At 42.1% G+C, this 21,450-nt stretch overlaps 1 protein-coding gene across 2 annotated transcripts; it reads left to right on the top strand.

Annotated features, from left to right (window-relative positions):
* Positions 1–10,284: 10,284 nt before the first annotated feature.
* Positions 10,285–15,948, top strand: si:ch1073-220m6.1 (uncharacterized). Of its 2 annotated transcripts, none has more exons than XM_063187253.1 (6): positions 10,285–10,457; positions 12,025–12,348; positions 12,971–13,243; positions 14,241–14,398; positions 14,971–15,123; positions 15,425–15,948. In XM_063187253.1, the coding sequence occupies exons 1-6, from the start codon at positions 10,400–10,402 to the stop codon at positions 15,797–15,799; spliced, it is 1,341 nt and encodes a 446-aa protein (XP_063043323.1). In that variant the 5' UTR covers positions 10,285–10,399; the 3' UTR covers positions 15,800–15,948. The 2 variants fall into 2 exon arrangements, with proteins under 2 accessions (XP_063043323.1, XP_063043322.1); XM_063187252.1 differs by having other exon boundaries at positions 14,968–15,123.
* Positions 15,949–21,450: the final 5,502 nt, after the last annotated feature.

The following is a 21,450-nucleotide window of genomic DNA, read 5'->3' as shown; positions in this document are numbered from 1 at the left end:
TTCAGAAATATCTTCTGTATTTTTTTCTGTATTTTCTGTATTCACTGGAAACCCAAACCTTTTTATGGGGACTGTTAAGAAAATAGTGGGCCAAGTTTTAGGCTCATTAATGAAACAATTTGGATATGAAATAATAATGAAGTATACAAATAATAATAATAATACACACACACACACACACACACACACACACACACACACACACACACACACACACACACACACACACACACACACACACACACACACACACAAACACACAGTTGTTAACCACTGTAGAGTGTAGCAGATGACTTTTTTTTACAAAGGTACTCTAATTTTGTGATGTACATAGATCTGGCGGCCCATGTCATGTGACTGATATGGGATCTGTCTGTGTATCACTGTAAAGCTGGACGTACACTGTGCCATTTTTCTTTTCAACCGTGGCATTCAAAAGCTGCTGTTCATACTCGAGCACGCTCCTCAAAAGCATTGTTGCTAACAAGTTAGCAAGTTAGTTGGTTTCCAATGGGAAACTGCATCGCACCCAACTAAGTTGCTAATGCAGCTAGCCAGATACTGTGTAGAAACGCACCCTTGTACAAGTGAATCGCAAGGTTCAACTCACAAAACCTGTTCTCACTATCAACTTTATTATCCACCAGGTACATGAGTTGCCTGATTATCACGACTTTCAAATCTCTTCGAGACTTGGTCTGACCAAGAGCATAACAGTTAACGGTTCCCAAAATGATTGACGTGCCTCCCTAGGTTTGCAACTGGTGGACTGGTGTCCAACAAAGTGGGTTGAGTTCCCGATTTTTTTGGGAGGTCAGAAACGATATTTGCATTGCTCTTAGCCTGACTAGAGGAGGGCGTGCCCTGGCTAGTACAAGTACACGAGTGCTGTAATGCTAGCATTGGAGCTCTCTTTGGATTTCTGGTTGTGCAGTGGAGTTCACAGACTTCAATGGCGAACATTAACCGAAACAAGCAGACTGGAAATTCTGTGAGAGTACGGAAGTACATGAAATGAACAAGACTTACTTAATGTGGTGGATACTCACACTGGGCAATAGCCTAAGGGGAGCAAACAGGATTTGTAAGCTATTTGATTTCCATCCAACCAATTAGTGTAAGGGAAAGCCCAACTGGGAAACTCCGAACTTCCATTGTCATTGTGACACAGCACTCAAGTGAACACTGCACTCTACAAAATTGCATTTATGCCTCACCCTTGCAAAGGGGAAACCCCCAATGGCGCCTGAAAGGGAGCAGTGCGGTGGGACGGTGGGACCATGCAGGTTAATTACTCCTCCCACCAACCTGGGAGGTCGGGAGTCGAACCAGCAACCTTGGGGCTACAAGTCTGACGCCCTAACCGCTTACACATGACTGCCCAATTGTCATAACCTTATGTACACTACACAATGCCACACAAAGCTCACCCTGATTCCCACAACTGAAAAAATCGGGCAAAAATTTCACAGTCTACGCCCAGCTTAAGCCACACACATCTTGAAGATATTTTGCGTGGAAAGCTACCTGTTGTATATCTCTCTATCTGTAATGTACGCATGTATCTAATGGTGCCAGTTGAAGGAGTTCTGACCTGTGTGTAGTTGTAGGCCTAGTTCTGTGTAGTTCTGGTTCTACTGCTATAGGATCTGCTTTTTAATGGAGGAACCAGACTGATGGGGGAAGGGGGGGTGCACTGCAAAGCATTTAAGATTGGTTGAACTTGAAAGTTCTCCCGCTGCATCAACAATGGCATCTTTCCACTATCTAATTTGAGATTTTTTTGTAATTTCAACTCAGAAATTCTGTTCCATTTAAGGTTTATCTCTGCTTGAACTTCTTGAGTTAAAACAATGGTGAATCTCAAGTTGAGTGAACGGAAGTTTTAAAGGCAGCAGGTGGACATTCATTTGCAAGTTTAACCAACTTGAAATGTGTTACAGTGTGGTTTGGGTGGGGTCGGGGTGTATCTCTACGTTAACAGTACTAAAAGCACTTTAACTTTCTGAAAGAAAGGGAACTTTTTAACATACATGACACATGTGAAGTGGGACTAACCTGCTAGGGCGTTTTTTTCTCTCCCTGCCTTTGTGTGTGTGTGTGTGCATGTGCGTGTGTGTGTGTGTGTGTGTGTGTGTGTGTGTGTGTGTGTGTGTGTGTGTGTGTGTGTGTGTGTGTGTGTGTGTGTGTGTGTGTGTGTGTGTGTGTGTGACTGTTAGTGTTCCCATTTGCCTGTTTGCGCCTTCTTAAGTAAGACTGAACTGCACAATTCATACGTATTTAATACATACGTATCAATGTGTCCATTCACACATTTTTGAAGGAATGATTAATTCCTATACAAAGCAGAAAACAAAGCACTGAGTACGGAACCTGGAGCTGTGACACAGCATATATAGCACTTATGTGAACAGCCAAAGACATGGCCAAACTGCATACACAGAGGTGATGAAGAGGAGAGTAAACACTGTGTCAGGGCCGCCGGTAGGCATAAGCAGAGTATGCAGCGTGCTTGGGGCCTCAAATTCTTAGACCCAAAATTCGGGCCTCCTAAATTGAGAGTAAGTAAAAAACCTCATGACAAAAATATCATATTCCATTACAAAACATACAGTATATGTATTAGTTATCAAAAGGCCCCTCGTTTTTTCTTTCAAAAATGTGTATTCCATTATTCAATTTGAGATTATTAATTGTTATTATTTAATTATGAAGGGGGGCCTCCTGACCAGTTAGGGTTAGGGCCTCCAAAACCTTAGCCGCAGCCCTGCACTGTTTGACCACATTACGTAAAAGCTGTGTGAAAAGAGCAATTAGATGTCATTTTGGAGGTTTCACCCCTCAATAATATAAAGCACGGAAGAATTGTCATGCTGCGGACAATTTACAGGTACAACATAGTAAGCTGACTTTATAATACTGGAATTTCTGTAACACTGTACAGAACAAGTATGAAGGAATCTACACTGCTAAGCATGTTTAGTAACCTGCGTTGGAATGATCCTGAACTCTTGTCAAGAACATTAATGGCACATTATTGATGTTTATGATTGTTGTTGTCACAATGTGTCATTTAGTTTTTTGAATATCATGTCACCCAAACAATGACACTGAACTGAAAAACGGACGCATTATAACAGCTGTCATAAACATCAATACAGTGTCATTAATGTTCCTGAATTCCTTCAGATACTGGTTGTGTATAGCTCTTGGATACATTCCATCACCTCCAGAATGGTCCAATCTGACCATAAAGTTGAAACAAACTTTAAAGGAAATGTTTTCACAAAGTCTGTAATCATTAGCAGACGTTCGTTTCAAAGCAAGCACCTGCACCACTACACTGTCATGGCTGCTTCTAATGACCTTAGCACTGTACTGTAAGCAGCATTCATCTCAAAGCTATATGTTTTTAGTGTGAAAATCATTCATTTCATTTGGTACAATTCATTTCAGATCAACCATGCTTGTTATGGTACTGTATTGTTGGTATGGTACTGAGTTGTGTGTCTAGGTATGGTTTGACAAATTCTGTGCGTGTGCTTATGTGTGTGTGTGTGTGTGTGTGTGTGTGGACTGAATTTCTGGGGATCGATTGCTTTTGCTTTCTGTAAGAATATTGTATGTTTTGTTATCTGGAGTTCCCTTTTTTTTAAAGCAACTGGATTCACATTTTTTTCTTAACAGCTAATCATCTCAAGTGCCTGTTTTTGAAATAAAAGACATTTTGAAAGAAAATGGTTAATTTTGTTTTGTTTGTTTCCTGTATGCACACGCATACACAGCCCCACCTTATTATCTTTTAGGGGCCCTCCCATTGACTTCCATTCATATTAACCCCATCAATAGCTAAAGAATGCTAGACTGTGCCCTAGCCAAAACAATCAGTGAGGAAATGTTTTTATACTTACTTTTACCAGTAACAACAAAACTTCACCAGCAAAAGGGGTCAAAGCATGTGGGGTCCAGGATTTGGGCCCCACATGGAGAGAGGGGGGCCCCATCTTGTCGGTGTGCTTCAATAGCAGTGGCCTCACGAAGGTAGTTTGGTGCCCCACACACACACACACAAACAAACACACACACGTGTGCACAGGACAGAAGTTTTAAGAAGCTGAGCACAAAGAAGAAGCTAAGGTGTACAACCCATACACACATAGCATGTACGCATGCACGCACGCACGCACGCACGCACGCACGCACGCCATCTGCCCTATTCTCACATCCTGTTGTTGTGGCAACAACCACATCAAACCTAACTGAGTGGAACTGAGGTGGATGTTCATATAAAAAGAAAGAGAGAGAGAGGAAAAAAAGAAAAACAATATATATTGCTTCTCATGGAAAGGAAAGTTCAGCGAAACTGAGACTGTAGGCTTCAATGACAGTGCGATTGCTTGCAGCTAGAGTAATGCAGTTAAGTATTTGAGAACAGGCCAGTGCAAGCCTGAAACTTTCAATGCACTGACTGCACCACTGCATATGCATAAGCATCTCCGTACAAGGCAGAGTTGAGAGATGCGCTATTGATCGCAATGCATATTAAGCTGTCCACCATCAGCATTTAACAGAAGGCATAAATATACAGTACACATGCCATATGCACACCAAAATGTTTATGCGACACAGCAGTCAATACCAACATACCATGGCAACATTGTCGCAGTAACTTCATTTAATTTGCAGAGGGGGGTAATAACGAAAGGTAATAATACAAAAAACTGGACGCATTTTATATTGCTAGAAAAATAACTAGATTCAAGTTAAAATGCTTCAAAATCTGATGGAAAAAGCCCAGCGCCAAATCTGGAGGTTGAATAGCATGTAACTGATGTTGGAACTATAGTATAACTGAAGTTAATTTTGGGAATTGAAGCTTGCAGGGTCGAGTCCCATAGCAAGACGAATGTGAGGTCGTCTTCTGCACCGTCATCCATGGCTATTGCTCCATGTACTACCCTGTACTACCATACAACATAACTGAGTCCCATAGACAAATGTGTCTGCAACTGTAATGTAATGAAAGTGAAACCAGGGGGACAAGGAGTCATCTGTGGTATATGGAGATGAGCTGATCTGGGCCTCCTGCACCCTCACCTGATGTGCCCTCGAGTAAGGCCGCATGTTTCCATGAACTACCCTGTACCAAAATAACTGTGAGTCGCTAAAGTGTTGGCTAAGCGCAGTGTATTGAAAGTGAAACCAGGAAGACAAGTCATGCCCACTCACTTATTGGGGGGATGGGGGTGGTGGTGGGGGTGTGTGTGTGTGTGTGTGTGGGGGGGGGGGGGGTAGAGATGAGTTTGGCAAGCCCAAAAATTCAGAGTTATTCACCTACTGGCTTTTGATTGACTTCATCACAGGGCTAGAAAGGGAATCCCTCCCTGGTTTTAAGCCTGATCAGAAGAAGTGGGAGGGGCTGGGTGGTTAGCTTGCAGCAACTTGTGATAAAGTTTAACTGCTTGCAATTCATCTTGGTTTGATTTATAGCAATATGTGTGCCCATCTCAGTGTGATAAGCAGGACCATGTTCAGTTGTTCAGAGGAAATTGTGGACTTTGCTTACCTTTACATAGGCCTAACTACTTTCATATTCATTAAATAAAATGACCAGCTCAGTTTAAAATATGTGCACAAGTGGAAGTAGGCCTAAATATATATTTCTCAAAAAGTAATATTCAGTTTTGACCAGTAGGCTATGGTTTTATGATGCAATCTCTGCTTAGAAACAGAACAAAGTTGCATGCTACTGTATCTCTTTAAAGATCAGGCTGAATCAGAGGAAAAATTAGACTGCCTGTGCAGTCGCCTTCGACTGCTTAAGGTATATCCCCAAAACGCAACGCTTCCAGTCCCCCATCATTCCTACCACTCCCGTCCACCATTTCCTAAACGTATATGATACATACAGACGTGACATGACGTGCATAGGCTTAAAACCAAACGACTATTGTGAAAATGAAGCAAAAAATGGGGCAAATGGTAATACTGTTTTAATGGTTCAGTGGATATACCACATTAGGTACAGTGTAATAACCAGTGTAACAATATTTAATACAATGTAATTTTTTTTACTTACATCATGTGTGCGTAAGTGGTATTACATGGTATTGCATATTGTTACACTGGTATTACACTATATTACATGGTATTGCATACTGTTACACTCGTTATTACACGGTACCTGATATTGCATATTGTTACACTGGTATTACACTAGTATTACATGGTATTAAATATTGTTACATTGGTTATTACACTGTACCTAATATGGTAGACTCACTGAAATGGTGAACCATTAAAATAAGGTGTTACCGGGCAAATCAATCCACCCAGTCAGAAGTTATGGGCCAAATGAAAATTCCGCCATTTTGAAACTGTTGTCGTCCAAACTCGAATCAGTTCATGAACCTACCCTAGAGCATTCACACACAAAATCTGGGACAAATCCATCCACCCGGTCAGTAGTTATGGGCCAAACAATAATTCGGCCATCTTGAATTCAGCCATCTTGAAAGTGTTGACCTCCAAACTCGAATCAGTTCATGAACCTACCCTAGAGCATTCACACACAAAATCTGGGACAAATCCATCCACCCGGTCAGAAGTTATGGACCAAACAAAAATTCGGCCATCTTGAATTCAGCCATCTTGAAAGTGTTGACCTCCCAACTCGAAGCAGTTCATGAACCTACCCTAGAGCATTCACACACCAAATCTGGGACAAATCCATCCACCCGGTCAGAAGTTATGGACCAAACAAAAATTCGGCCATCTTGAATTCAGCCATCTTGAAAGTGTTGACCTCCAAACTCGAATCAGTTCATGAACCTGCCCTAGAGCATTCACCCAAAAAATCTGGGACAAATCCAAACATCCGTTCAAAAGTTATCGCGTTAACACGAAAGACCTTACGCGGCGGCGGACGCGGCGGCGGCGGACGCGGCGGCGGTGCACGCAAAACCATTACATCCCCGACGCTCCGCGTTTCGGGGATATAATTAAACACAGACTAATGTTTTGACAAAGTCTGGCCACACGCTCAAACAGAATACCCAGAATCCTACACAGTTTCTATCCACCATCCGCAGTAGTCACAAACGCGAACTGCAAAAGCATTATCAGATTAACACTCATCTTGTCAGACAACGTTCCCAATAAGTATGGCCAAACTCAAATACAATACCCAGAATTCTACACAGCAATTATGAACACAGTTTCAGAAGACCACTTTGCATTAATCTCAAACGCCTCCAATATCCTGTAGTCTAAAAGAACCTTATCAGACAAACTTTCTTATTAACACGGTTTCCACATGTGACAGGTGATTTCCAAAAAGCACACAAAAAAACACCTGCTGGCTCTAAATCCTGACCAATTTGAACTAAATTCTATTGATTTCTATGGCCATAAATCTACAGAAAGACCCACCAAGCAGCCTTTTTAAACCGCAGACGTTAATCCTAAATAGCCTAATGTAGGACACCAGCGAATTTGGCAACACTACCATGGTCACACTCATAGAAAACCTCAGAAATCTACACAGCTAATATCTACAAGCGCCTAAAACTCACTGATCTCCAACTGTCAGGCTAACATACCTACAAAGTATGGCCGTACTGATACAAAATACCCAGAACTACACAGAGTAAACATGCAGTATTAATTCAACACCCAGAGAGTCGATTTAACATCTTCAGTGGATTTGGTCCCAGAATATTCTCTAAGTGCTGAATTAGTGAGCAGCTGATATGAAATGGCCTCAAAAACCATTAATCTACCAGCCTGACAAGCCAGACTAAATGTGACATTAAATGTGTATATTTAGTCTGGCCCCGATGAATGACACATCAGAAGATTGTGGATGGGAACAACCCTGTTGTTTTTCAATCTGTGTCTGTGCCTATTGGCCAGCGCTTTGTCGTCACTCCCTCAAAACCCTGTCCGCTTTGCGTCCAAAGATTCAAAACAAATCAAAATAAATCTCCTGCGCTGTGATTGGTCTGCCAGATTCAGGGCATTGGGGCATTGTCCGAGGCTAGACCCACTCGCAGCCAAAAATAATGTTGCCCTCTGGCGGGTGGGGCTAGTTTACTAGGCTATTAGTCTCCCACAATGTGCTGCAAAATCATCTTGTCAGCGTTGAGTGAAGTGGAGCCGAGTCGCGTCTTTTTCCAGATCACTGGAGGGTGATGGCTTGACACAAACTTTGGTCGAGACGCAGAAGACGGCAGAAACTAGAAGAAAGGGGAAATTGAAACCACTCCACCTGCTTAGACATGGTTTTCCCTAAAACAGTACACCGGCATAAACACACCTGTGTGTGAAAGTCAGCTGATTGGAAAAAAATCACGAAAAAAGCCCAGAATAGACAACCCATGTTACGATAGCAGAAGACCCAAAGCACAAGGGGTGATCATATTGCATCATGGGCAGTGTTGTAATACAAGCATGAGACAAAGACATGACTCCTTCACAATGATGGCTGAGGAGGTTTTGTTGTTGAACTCAAGCTTTGATTTCTCATCTGGACTTAAGTAAACAGACACAAATCTAGATAAAGCAAACACATATACATGCATGAACGTAAGCATGAGGACACACACAAATACACAAGGTTGTAGGGATAGAGCACACCACTGAAAATTTGATTTACTGAGCGCTGTTCATCACTGACAGGACAGGGTGTTTGACTGTGTATGTGTGTTAAGATGTGTATGTCTTTTATTGTCTTATTTATTTCTCATTTTTATTTTCTTTAGGTTTTGTATTTCTGTATTTTTCTAACCTTTTTATTTATACTACTTATTGCTGATTGACTGAGACTGGGACTGCAAACTGAATTGCCCACTGATGGGATTAATAACATTTTCTGAATCTGAAATACACACATACAAAGACACAAATTCTGTCATGAAATGTTTAAATTTACCATTGAGGACAAGGTATACCTGTGTTATATGTCCCTATTTCTACAGTGCATGTACAATTGGAAACAATTGATACGGACTTAATACAGTAATTACTCCTTACGACACCTGAATATTAGGCAGGTGTGGCTTAATGGTTACACAGCAGAAAATTAAGTGTTAATTCACCACTATTTTGACATTCGATTTTAGCTTAATTAAACATGTTGAGTGTTGAATTAACAATGTGAAGCCATATTAAAGCTATTTTAAAACTGTGCTAAATTCAACACTCTAAGGGTTAAGTCAACACGCAATGAGTTGCATTTAACACTCAATGAGTTGAATTTACACTAACCCTTTTGGGACCCTATATTCTCAAAATATTGCGGAATTAACGCTTTTTTTTCTTACTGCGTTAGGAACATGAGTGCAGATGGTGGCAGGTTTGAAGCTTTTTTCCCATAAAAGTGTCTGCTCAATGTAATATAGCAGTGTGTGTGTGTGTGTGTGTGTGTGTGTGTGTGTGTGTGTGTGTGTGTGTGTGTGTGTGTGTGTGTGTGTGTGTGTGTGTGTGTGTGTGTGTGTGTGTGTGTGTGTGCGTGTGTGTGTGTGCGTGCGTGTGTGTGCGTGCGTGTGTGTGTGTGTGTGTGTGTGCGCGCGCGCGCGTGCGTGCTTGGGTGCGTGCGTGCGTGTGTGTCCCTTACCTGGGACGACTTTGCCACATAAGAGGTGCTAGTAACATCATGGATAGCCCCTGGCACTCCACCAGCATAGTAATAAGATATCCCAATACCAAATATAGACTGGCCCATAATGCATGCCACTCCAACAGTGGAGCACTGCAACACTGAAAAACATTTACTACTACCACTGCACCACTATGACAGCACACATACTGTACATTACAACTTGGTCATTGCCATTCTGGTAACAGCTACTATACAGGGGATGTGTCTTAATGGGGTAAATACCACTCAGGCTTCACAGAAAGTTGAAGTCATAGTAAAACAAAAAGACAGAGAGAGAGAGAGAGAGAGAGAGAGAGAGAGAGAGAGAGAGAGAGAGAGAAAGAGAGAGAAAGAGAAAGAGAGAGAGAGAGAGAGAGAGAGAGAGAGAGAGAGAGAGAGAGAGAGAGAGAGAGAGAGAGAGAGAGAGAGAGATACCCTCAAGACACATTCGGTACTACATCCATTCACCACACATACACACGTTCATGGGGTGTAAATCCCTACAGATATCTGGGAAATCTCACAAACTTTCCTACGATGAGAATACACATGGGAAAAAAAACACAAGGGTGGAGTCATCATCAGAGGGGATATTTAAACCTCTCACGGCTCTCTTCTACACCTTGTTCTGCTTTCACATTTGAGCTGCCTGAGTGAGCACACAGCTCTCTCTCATTTGCTGACTCTGTCTCTCACTGACACACACACAGGAAGGTAACCTTTAGAGTCTGTCTTCCTGTCTCACTGGAGAATAACAACATGGTGTACAGGCCCTCTACTACTACTCTCTTCTGGATCCTGTCAACATTTGTCACAGGTAACATAGTCATGATATTTGTCTTTGACACTCATGTGGTTAGGCTACTTAATAGTTTGTCTATTGAGGTTGATGTTTGATGTTGGGTTAACGGGTTAGACTCTTTGATTCAGTTTTTATTGATGAATGGGGGCGTGGGGTTAGTCTTTGTTGGGCAGTTGTCTCTTTTATAACCTTGTCCTGACCACTGTCATTGGATTTATTCTTCGCCCCTTTGATTCATTATTTTGTATTGTGAATGTGCTACACATCTACATTCATGCGTTTGTGCTAGTGCACATCTAAGTGCCGTTGAAGACAGGCAGGAAGCATGCTTTCGACAATCCTTTATGATTATGGTTTACGACCTAGATATTCTGTTAAGTATGAAAATATCAAACAAGTATGCCCATGCAGACATGGGTGAGTTTAGCTGTAGTCATAGCCCTTTCATGCAGATGAGATTGCCAGCGCTTTTCTTGGCAATAAGCTTATAACAAAAGCTCTGCATGTTGACATTGTATGGATGTGTTGTCAAAAGTGCCTACAGAAGGTTGTAAGCATGCTCAATTTGTTTTCGTATGTCAGTAGCCTACAGTTGAGTACTTGAGCGCATGGCAGTACTGTGGAAGCACAGCATGCGTGCTGGTGGTAAATCAGTGTTAATTCAAAACTTTTCTGAGAATATTCATGTTTTGTCACATTCGTTTCCGGTGTTAATGCAACTCTTTGACAGTTAACACATGGTGAATTTTACATTGTTTCAGCATTTTAGCATTGTTGTTGACCATAGAGTGTATTCTCAGAATAGTGGTAAAAACAATTCATTGTCTACTGTGCATGACTAATCCCGTCCATAGAGGCACCTGTCAGGTAAAGGAACAGGGAAACATGTAAGGCGTGGAAATACTGAAAATGCAGCCATTGTCAGGGGTATTCTAGGTTGTGGTAACTTGCATGCTATGGAAATGATGAAAGCTGCAGTTATTGTCAGGGGGCATATTGTGGTAACGTACATGCTATGGAAATGTTGAAAGTGCATTGTGTTTTGATGAAGATACGGCTGAAAGGCCTCACACAATATACAATACAATACAATGCAATACAACATGTATTTTATAGCGTATATCACAACAATGGAGTTGTCTCAAAGCGCTTTCTACATCCTACATGCACACATTACACTTCCCCACATTCACACACCGGCTCTGAAGGCTGCCGTACGTCGCCAACTGTGCGGGGTTCACGTGAGAAAAAGCTCAGGTCTACATACACGCACAACAGTAATATTAGTCATAAAATATTACTAACATAACCTAATTTCATAACATCAAGACCTTGCCTACTAGTGCCGTTTAGTTCTACTTATTAGTTCTACTTATATATACATAATTAGAAATCATTATAGGCCTACTAAAATTACTGTACATGTTGACAAAATACTACAGACATGCCATGTATCCAACAGTATAAACTGTGTAGGCCTATATCTTTATGACTGCAGTCAGTGTATGTTCTGTGTAGTTTGCCTTCCTACCTGTATCTTTGAGAATAGCTTTAAAATGTATTTCCCTTTTCTTCCCCATAGTGTCACTCAGCAACATTGTACAAACTGAAATATATGGTATCAAGGGACAATCCATAGACCTGGACTTTTCTGCCTCGTTTTCGGGACTCCATCAGCCTAAATTCAGGCTTTTAAAGCAGGAAAATGGAAAGGGTCCAATCCTTGTGAGGAACAACAAAGTGTCACCTCATTATTCTAAATTGAGTGATAAGCTACAGTTCTTTCTGGGAAACTTTTCCATCCGACTGAATCACCTCACTGAAAAGGATGGCGGAGTGTATAGTGCCTCTAACTGTGATGAATGGAGTGAGAATGTTCTAGCGGCCTACAAGGTGATAGTATTGGGTAAGTTCTTGGTTTATTCTATGGCTACTTTAGTTTGTAAAGGACAAACGCCTTTGGTTCAGTCGAGATTTAAGTTTAAGACAATAGGCTATATCAGTTTTGTCAGCAGAGTTATGGAGCAATGCTTTTAAGGCTTTGTGCAAATGGGCCTACCGACTCTGCTTAAAACACTCAGCTACATCATAACAACATTGCTATGACATTTCCAAACAACATTAAGTAGCAGACGAAGACTTAGTCATTACAATGATACAATACGGTTATAACAGAGATTCTGCACTCAGGGGTTAAAATCATGGATGACAAGTACGTCTATCATTATGTATCATGGGAGTTATTACCACAATACTATGGAATTATATGACAGAGCCTGCACCTGTTATCATGGTGAATTTTCTGAGTTGCATGAACTGAGTTACGATTATCCCACTTAACGTCACGGTTAAGGGAACTGAAAGTAGAGCAGTAAAGCCTTTGCGGGCAATTTGAAAGAGGGAAGAGGATGTCGTCACTTGTTTCATGACAAACATTTCCCGGACATTTAACTGCACACTTTTCCCCAAGGTTTGACATCGACACTGTGCCTTTCTAAATCACACCCCCCCCCCCCCTCTCCTCACAGATGCTGTATCAAAACCCCATGTAAAAGTAGATCGCAAAGATCGCAAAGATCCCCATGGCAACAGCTCCGGGCAAAACTGCAGCTTTCTTGTAAACTGCTCATCATCCTCATCCTGGAAGTCTTACAACTGCGACAGGGAGGATTGCACATTGCAAAGATCGTCCCCAACCAAGCTGAACATCACCCTCACCAATGACAATGGATCCATCAAATGCATCGTCAGCAACCAAGCCAGCACCGCCGAAAGTGCATCTCATCGGCTTCCCAAGACCTGTAAGTGTTGACTGAATTTTCGGTTTAATCACATTTACATGACACTACAATATCCCCCTAACAACAGAATTCTCTTCTCTGATTGACTGATGGGAAGTACATCACTGTAACTACTTTGAAGCAGGCACCGTTCCAAAACATAAAACTAACGACACCTATATCAATGTGTTTAGAAAATCTTAAATGAAGGGAGGGTAGGACACACAAATGGAAGATCAAAGAATTTATTGCATGCCTCTGGCACTAGGCACATTATTAGGCCTAACTGTTATCAAGCTCTGTGAGGGCCACCTGTTGATGTAGTTCCCATGGAATTCCCCAAACATTACCTGACAATACTGTGTCCATGATAACACAGCACCGCCTCATCTCCAATGTTCTACATTTGACTCACTCCCTGACAGCTGGAAGCCTTGGGGTACTTTCTGCAATGCGTTATGATTACATTTTCATAAGTTTATGGCCTTGATACTATACCGTTAAGTATGAAAATACCAAACCGTCATGATAGGCATGATATGCCCACACACTTGCAGGTGTATATAGCTTTTGTCTTCACACATTGTGACAGTGAGTCATCAAAAGTAGCTTTTGTGAGGGGCTCATCTTCTTCTTGAAAGTCGAAGATGCTTCATCACTCATCCAAGGTTTTTGCGGTTCAAGCCATGATGACAGGTAGATCAGAGGCGTTGTAGGGGTAGAGCATGAAGGTTGGAGTAGATGAGAGGTGCTTTAGGCGAAGACTACACGCATCATATTCTCCAAAAGGTTTGTATGCAGAATGTAACTGCCGACCCCTGATCTAAAGCTTGGAGTAGATATCTGACAGTGTCATGATGATTAGGCCCGTTGCAATTTGTCATTTGAACGTCACTGCATCATTTGAACCTGTGAAGTTCTTAATACTCTCTCTCTCTCTCTCTCTCTCTCTCTCTCTCTCTCTCTCTCTCTCTCTCTCTCTCTCTCTCTCTCTCTCTCTCTCTCTCTCTCTCTCTAGGTATTGAGGACAACCCTGGGGAAACGACGATGCAGTCCCCACGCAACGAAGTAGTCATTATCATCGCCATCGCCATTGCTGCTGGGCTGCTCCTTGTGTGTGTGACTCTCATTGTGATCAAAAGACGTGCTGTAAAATCTAAAGAAACACCTCAGAAGGTAAGCCATCTTGTCTTCTTTCTGTTACTGCCTGCCTCTGTCTATTCTATCTATGTCTACTCTGTCTATTCAATGTGTGTGTGTGTGTGTGTGTGTGTGTGTGTGTGTGTGTGTGTGTGTGTGTGTGTGTGTGTGTTTCTGTTTGTGTGTGCGTGTGTGTGTGTGTGTGTGTGTGTGTGTGTGTGTGTGTGTGTGTGTGTGTGTGTGTGTGTGTGTCTGTCTGTCTGTCTGTCTGTGTGTCTGTCTGTCTGTGTGTTTGCTCCATATGTTTTTCACCATTACCATAGGTTTATCAAATAATTCATGTAGGATAGTAAGGGATGTATTAGTTCCCTACCCTTTTTGTCAGATATAGGCCTATTAACCGCCAATTTATGGCACAGTAAAAAAAAACGCTGTATCATCTACAGAGTTCTCTGGAACCAAATACAATACAGAAGATGTTAAAACCACTCCCTAAGTGTTGAATTAACACTTAATGTTCACTGTGTTTTGATGGTCTTACAGTGTGCAGGTAGTGCTCTGCATTTCTCTGCACGTCTGTAAAGTGTGCACCTTTTATGTTTCAGCAGATGGATATACCGACTGTCATCGTGACAGGAAGTGATGCGGATAACAGGGCCGGGCAGGAAGCCAACTCTGTCTACAGTGTCGTCAACAAATCAGCCAGATGCTTTGACGGCAAGGGCAATTCTTCCCAGATATCACAAACCAATAGAAATAAGGTAGGCTAACGCATAACAACAAGGTCAAATGTCAAAGGACCTAAGTCATGTGGAAACATAAGGCATAACCTCAACCCACATGTGGTATGGAGTTGTGCCCACAAAAACAAAAACAAAAAAAAGTCAAGAAGTATCTGAATATACTAACAACATGTCCCAGAGAATGTTTAGGATGACTAGGCTATATGTGAACTTTTCAGTTCATTTTTAAAATGTCTACACTTTGATGTACATATGTTCATACCGTAATAATGGGATTCATATTCACAAAGGCAACATTGTACGACTTCATTCTTTTCAGACATCAAGGTCCACAAGTGCAGAGGTAGAGCACAGGTCGCCACGGCAGCAGAAAACCAAAGGGAAACAGTGCCCCCCAGAGGACAGCAACAGCAACATGACAATATACACCACTGCCACAAAACCCCGGGAGACACAGCGTCCCGCTGTGGACAACAAAGACACGACAATATACACCATGGCAGCGAAACCTCTGGAAGAGCAGCAGCCCTTGAAGGACACGGGGAGTACCATATATGACGCACCCACGGCCAGACCAAGACAGATCACGTCGCCTTCACCAGACCAGGCCTCAAGCACAAGTACAACACAGACTGCTGCAGCACAGCCTGACTCTGTCTATTACACATTGGGACATATGGGCACTGGTCTCTGATTTGGGATTTAAAATGTGTTGCATGTACTGTGCAGCAAAATGTGTGACATATGTGTAAATTAATTTATTGTGCGTAAATATTGCAAAAAAGATCTTTATAGTTTTTTTATGTTGGATATATTTATTGAATAGGCTACATGTCTTTGATATCTACGTGTACATCTATGTGTGTGTGTGTGTGTGTGATTTCTTGATTTCTTGCAGATTACTTAGCTCACATAATATCTTCAAAACACACCAAATAATAAGCTCTTAATCCACCTCTGCTTCTTGTGTTTTATGGACTGTGTAAGGCTGTGATGTAGCTATCTGTAGACAGCAGACAGCAGAGTAGATAGCAGCCTCTATGGTTTTCCAACCGCTGAAGTCAGTTTGAATTTCCTCTCTTCTCCATAATCGCTACAGCAGAACACATTATACCATTATGTTTTTTTTCATCCTTTGTTGTGTTTTTAAGACTCATTATTTCAGGATGGAATGCAGCTACTCGTTGCACATTGTACTACCATAGACCATCATATTATTTGGGTACTGTGGTTGCTGGTATCAGTATGAATTAGGCTACCTCTCCGTAACAAGATGACACTAGGCTATATCAAAACACACCATTTAGCTTTTCATTTACTTAATGTTTGGGCTATTGATTGCTGGTGTGAGAGTTGGATTTTCTTGTAACAGTAGGCCAACATTAAATAAGCTAATAATCAATATGTTGCCATTGGGTTTGCACCGCTTCTGAAATGTTGCTGAACAGCACAACAAGTGGCTTTGAGGTAAATGCACAAAACAATCAGAACATTTTCATCAACAAAAACAGGACATAATAAAAACAAAAGACCCAGATGTTTGTCTACCCCACACAATGTAATGTACAAGAGACACTGACCCCACTGAAACCTGCACACGTGGCCTGCTGATCCATTCCATCTGGCCCACAGAGCCTTCACCAGGAAGACACATTTTAAATGCAAAGTGATATCCTCACAATGCAGTAGGGAATTGCACATATAGAAACCCATTACATTACAATGTATATGAATGAAATAGCCAGCAACATATCTGAGTGTGCATTGCTTCTTATTAAAGAAACAGTTAAGTGCCTACGTTATCTGACCCTTTAGCAAATATTCTAAAGCCAAAGTGGCCCTGGAGTAAAAACAATTGCCAATTCCTGGTGTAGAGTAAGGTAGAGTAGAATATCGTAGAGGAGAGAGTAGAGCCAAGCAGATCCAGATCCACCTGGCCCTTGTGACCTCTACACAAATCTGTGTAGAGAAATACAGTAGACCTAGATATTTTTTAGTAACTACAGTATACAGTTCTTCTGTAGAATAGAATAGAATAGAATAGAATAGAATAGAATAGAATAGAATAGAATAGATAGAGAGTATAGCAAAGCAGGCCCATATCAAACTGGGAATTGTTAAAGGACCCTTCACCCTTGTAGAGACATACAGTAGGCCTAGATATTTTTAGTAACTACAACATATATAGAGTTCTTCGGAAGTAGAGTTGTGTAGAGTAAGGTACAATACAATACAATACAATACAATAGAGAGTATAGCAAAGCAGGCCCATATCCACCTGGGAATTGTTAAAGGACCCTTCACATATCTGTATAGGGAAATACAGTAGATATTTATAATAACTATAGTATATATGGAGTTTTTTTTCGGAAGTAGAGTAGTAGAGTAAAGTACAATAGAATAGAATAGAATAGAATGGAACAGAATAGAATAGAATGGAACAGAATAGAGAGTATAGCCAAGCAGACCCATATCCAGCTGGGCATTGTTGAAGGACCACCCGTCCCGTTATTTGCTGATGCCAATTATCCCGAGGCTTAACCTTCAGCTTGAGCTTGTGAGCTCGTGCTTTTAGTCGACTTGACCTGGGCTTCCCCCAGTAGCGGTGCTCTTAGCGCGGGTTGACCTTTGACCCCCGACACCTCTCCTCACCCTTGACCATCGGCTGACTGTGACATGACGAGCGTCAAATGGGATTATGGCATGACTGTCTGATCCATACAGAGCTGTCAGCCACTGACATGCTGGCTGTTCTGTGTTGTTGTCAGCGACAGCAACTGCACTGCTGTGTGTGTGCTACAGGTATGGGTGTGTGTCTCATCCGTATAGTATTGTATTGTTGTACAGTCATGTGAGGTACATTGTGGAAGGTGATTATGCTGTGTGTGTGTGTGTGTGTGTGTGTGTGTGTGTGTGTGTGTGTGTGTGTGTGTGTGTGTGTGTGTGTGTGTGTGTGTGTGTGTGTGTGTGTGTGTGTGTGTGTGTGTGTGTGTGTGTGTGTGTCCATGATTGAGCGCAAGCATACAAGCAAGCACACACACACACACACACACACACACACACACACACACACACACACACACACACACACACACACACACACACACACACACACACACACACACACACACACACACACACACACACAGATGTAAAAATCACATGTGTAAAAGCACGAACCCCTGATGCTTCTCGGCACCCGTGACGACTGCCTGAGTGTGTGCGTGTGTGTTTGCGTGTGTGTGTTTGTGTGTGTGGATGGGGGGGTTGGGGGTGCTTGGGTGGATGGGGTCCATGCTCTGTCAAGCTCAAAAAGACGTAGTAACTCTAAAAGTGAAAGCCCATTGGGAAACTCCAACTCCCATTGTCATTGTGACACAGCACACAAGTGAACACTGCACACTGCACAAAACGAAATTTCATTTATGCCTCACCCGTGCAAGGGGGCAGCCCTCAGTGGCGCCCCATGGGGAGCAGTGCGGTGGGACGGTACCATGCTCAGGGTACCTCAGTCATAGAGGAGGATGGGGGAGAGCACTGGCTGATTACTCCCCCCACCAACCTGGCGGGTCGGGAGTCGAACCGGCAACCTCTGGGATGCAAGTCTGACGCCCTAACCGCTCACCCATGACTGACTCTAGTAATCATAGTAGTAGTAGTAGTGCTATTTTGAGGATAAAAATAGATCACGTGATGACATGTAAAAAAGCACCCACCCACTAAGATTTTCCACCAACCTCACCTGCCTGTTGTGATGTTATTTAACACCAGGTTCTTTTCTGTGCTGTGGCTTCCATTGGGGACTTTACAAGAGCTAGCCAGCTGTGGTGTCCTCCTCAGGGGAACTAAGAATCGAAAGTAAGAAATGAAAGAAGTGTACGTGTCTAATTGCACTTTAGTGCACATGCAGGTACATATATAGCCTAATGTAGGTCATTAAATAATACAAATATCAATATGTTATAATAATAATAATAACAATAATACATTATATTCATATTGCCCTTACAGGGGGATCTGTGCTGAGTATGTGGAAAGTGTGTGTGTGTGTGTGTGTGTGTGTGTGTGTGTGTGTGTGTGTGTGTGTGTGTGTGTGTGTGTGTGTGTGTGTGTGTGTGTGTGTGTGTGTGTGTGTGCGTGCGTGCGTGCGTGTGTGTGCGTGTGCGTGTGTGCACAGTGCTCTGCCTGTAGCAGGATCGATAATGATGGTCAGGGCGCACAGCAGTGCATGGGTTGCTATGCTTTTTTTCTGGAATACTGTCGCCGATTAGACAGAAATATTCCTGTTATGAACCCGAGTTTAGTAGATATCGCGCAGTGAACGAGGCAGCCTGAAAACATTGAAGCGCAACATGGCTGTAACAAGTTAGAAAGTAGCCAAACTCTGTTGCTTGGCAACCTTTTTAAATGATGAGCGTTGCATGAACTATCTTTCTTTGCGCACGCTATAAAATGGCAATAAACATGTTATTTTAAACTACTGGTTAACTATTTATGCTTTCTAATGTTGGTAAAAGCCGTATAATAAGCGGGATAATGTATTGTTCACATGTGACTATCGGAAAATATTTCCCTTCGAAGCGAAATAACACCCCTCCGCCCTCGGCGTCGGGGGGTGTTATTCGACTCGTCGGGAAAATATTTTCCTATAGTCACGTGTGGACAATACATTATCCCTTACTTATTGACCACTTACTGTCACAATGGAAACAGGAGCCATTATATAGGCCTATCAAGGGACACCTCAATGACAGTGGGTACAACATAATTTTTCATGTAGGCCTACCTCTTTTAATTGTAAAAACCCTACAATAAGCACAGAATATAACGAAGAGTAATAGTTTGAAGCGAAACTAAGATATTCCTTCATCATAAATGGCTCTCTGAGAAAATTTGCTTCAAGAAGTGCCGTGCATGAAGGGTACATGATCTACAGACAGCCAACCTATGTCCTTAGGTCCTACCCCTCACTTGTGTAAGCAAATTAAGCTTATGAAGCATCTGATGCTGAGTAGGGGGTGTTATGGGGTGGGGGCTGGATGAAATTTTGCTTAGGACTCATAAAGGCTTGGGCCGGCCCTAAACATGAGGCAGCCATCCATAATGACAGTGACCCTGCACCGTCATGATGTCAAGCCTGTGACAAGTGCTTATCTTCTGAACTGAATTCAAAAACTAGAAATGCAGAGCATTTGCAGAGCTCCGCCAAGGAAGCTGTTTGATAGAACATTTCACTATGTTACACCCTTTTTTTCAAGTCTTTATGCCCTCTTATTGTGGAGTTATAAATGGGAATGTCAAATATGTCCCTATTCTGCAATGGTGAAGAATCTTTTAAAAATTCCTGGATCCGGAACGTGATTGAATCACTTGTTCCTTTTGTCATATTCAATAACTCCACAAAGTTTCATCCAAATCCGTTCATGACTTTTTGAGTTATCCTGCTGACAAACAGACAACAGACAGACAACAAACAAACAAACAGACAAACCAACACGAACGAAAACATAACCTCCTTGGCGCAGGTAAAAAAAAACATAACCTCCTTTGGCGGAGGTAACTATTTAAAAACAACAGGGCTTCAGCAGGGATTGAAGTGCAATACAGCATCGGCCCATGCAGGAGTGTAACTGAAACTGAGGTGTCATCATATTTTTTTGCTTTTTTACATCTTTATTATTCAGACAGGATAGTGAGAGAGACAGGAAATGAGTGGGGTGAGACGAGGAAGGATCTGGAAATTACAGCGGGCCGGAATTGAACCCAGGCGTAACGGTAGCCTACTGCAGCGCTAGCCCACTGGGCCATGTCGCACTGACTGTGGCTTCATCTGACAGAAGTAAATGACAGGTGCAGCCGGGTGTCTGCAGCACGGCCATGACAGGAGAAGCTGCATGAGTGGATTACACGGTCTAGCAGCCAGGGGCCCCAACACCTTTGGGGGCACACGTAAAGTCTGACAGTGTTGGGTCAAGTAGGTCGTTTTCAGCAAGTGCATATAAGCTTGGGCTGGGCGATATGGGAAAAAAACACGATATGGATTACTTTATATCACGATAACGATATATATCACGATATAGCACAATTACATACGTTTTCAGTTATTCTCTTTATTAGCTCTTTATTTTTTCATGTCGCAAAACAACCTTTCTTTAAAATGGATCTTTTTATTCTTATTTTTACAGTTACATGAACGTATAGTGTGTATTGTGACAACATGAAATGTAATTAAATGATATTCAATTGTATAAAATTGATAAAATTACTATCACGATATAAAGGTATAGGAGAAAGGTCACGATATACACTTTTATATCACAATAACGATATATATCGTCATATTGC

The sequence above is a fragment of the Engraulis encrasicolus genome, chromosome 21 (assembly GCF_034702125.1).
Source record: "Engraulis encrasicolus isolate BLACKSEA-1 chromosome 21, IST_EnEncr_1.0, whole genome shotgun sequence".
NCBI classification, from domain to species: domain Eukaryota; kingdom Metazoa; phylum Chordata; class Actinopteri; order Clupeiformes; family Engraulidae; genus Engraulis; species Engraulis encrasicolus.
Note: the sequence above shows the minus strand (reverse complement) of the source record. Positions and strands in the feature narration are given on the sequence as shown.

Coding starts and splice junctions, on each gene's coding strand:
- si:ch1073-220m6.1 (XM_063187252.1), top strand. CDS start 10,400: ATGGTGTACAGGCCCTCTACTACTACTCTCTTCTGGATCCTGTCAACA. Junction 13,244..14,240: donor TCATCGGCTTCCCAAGACCT/GTAAGTGTTGAC, acceptor CTCTCTCTCTAG/GTATTGAGGACAACCCTGGG. Junction 15,124..15,424: donor CACAAACCAATAGAAATAAG/GTAGGCTAACGC, acceptor CATTCTTTTCAG/ACATCAAGGTCCACAAGTGC.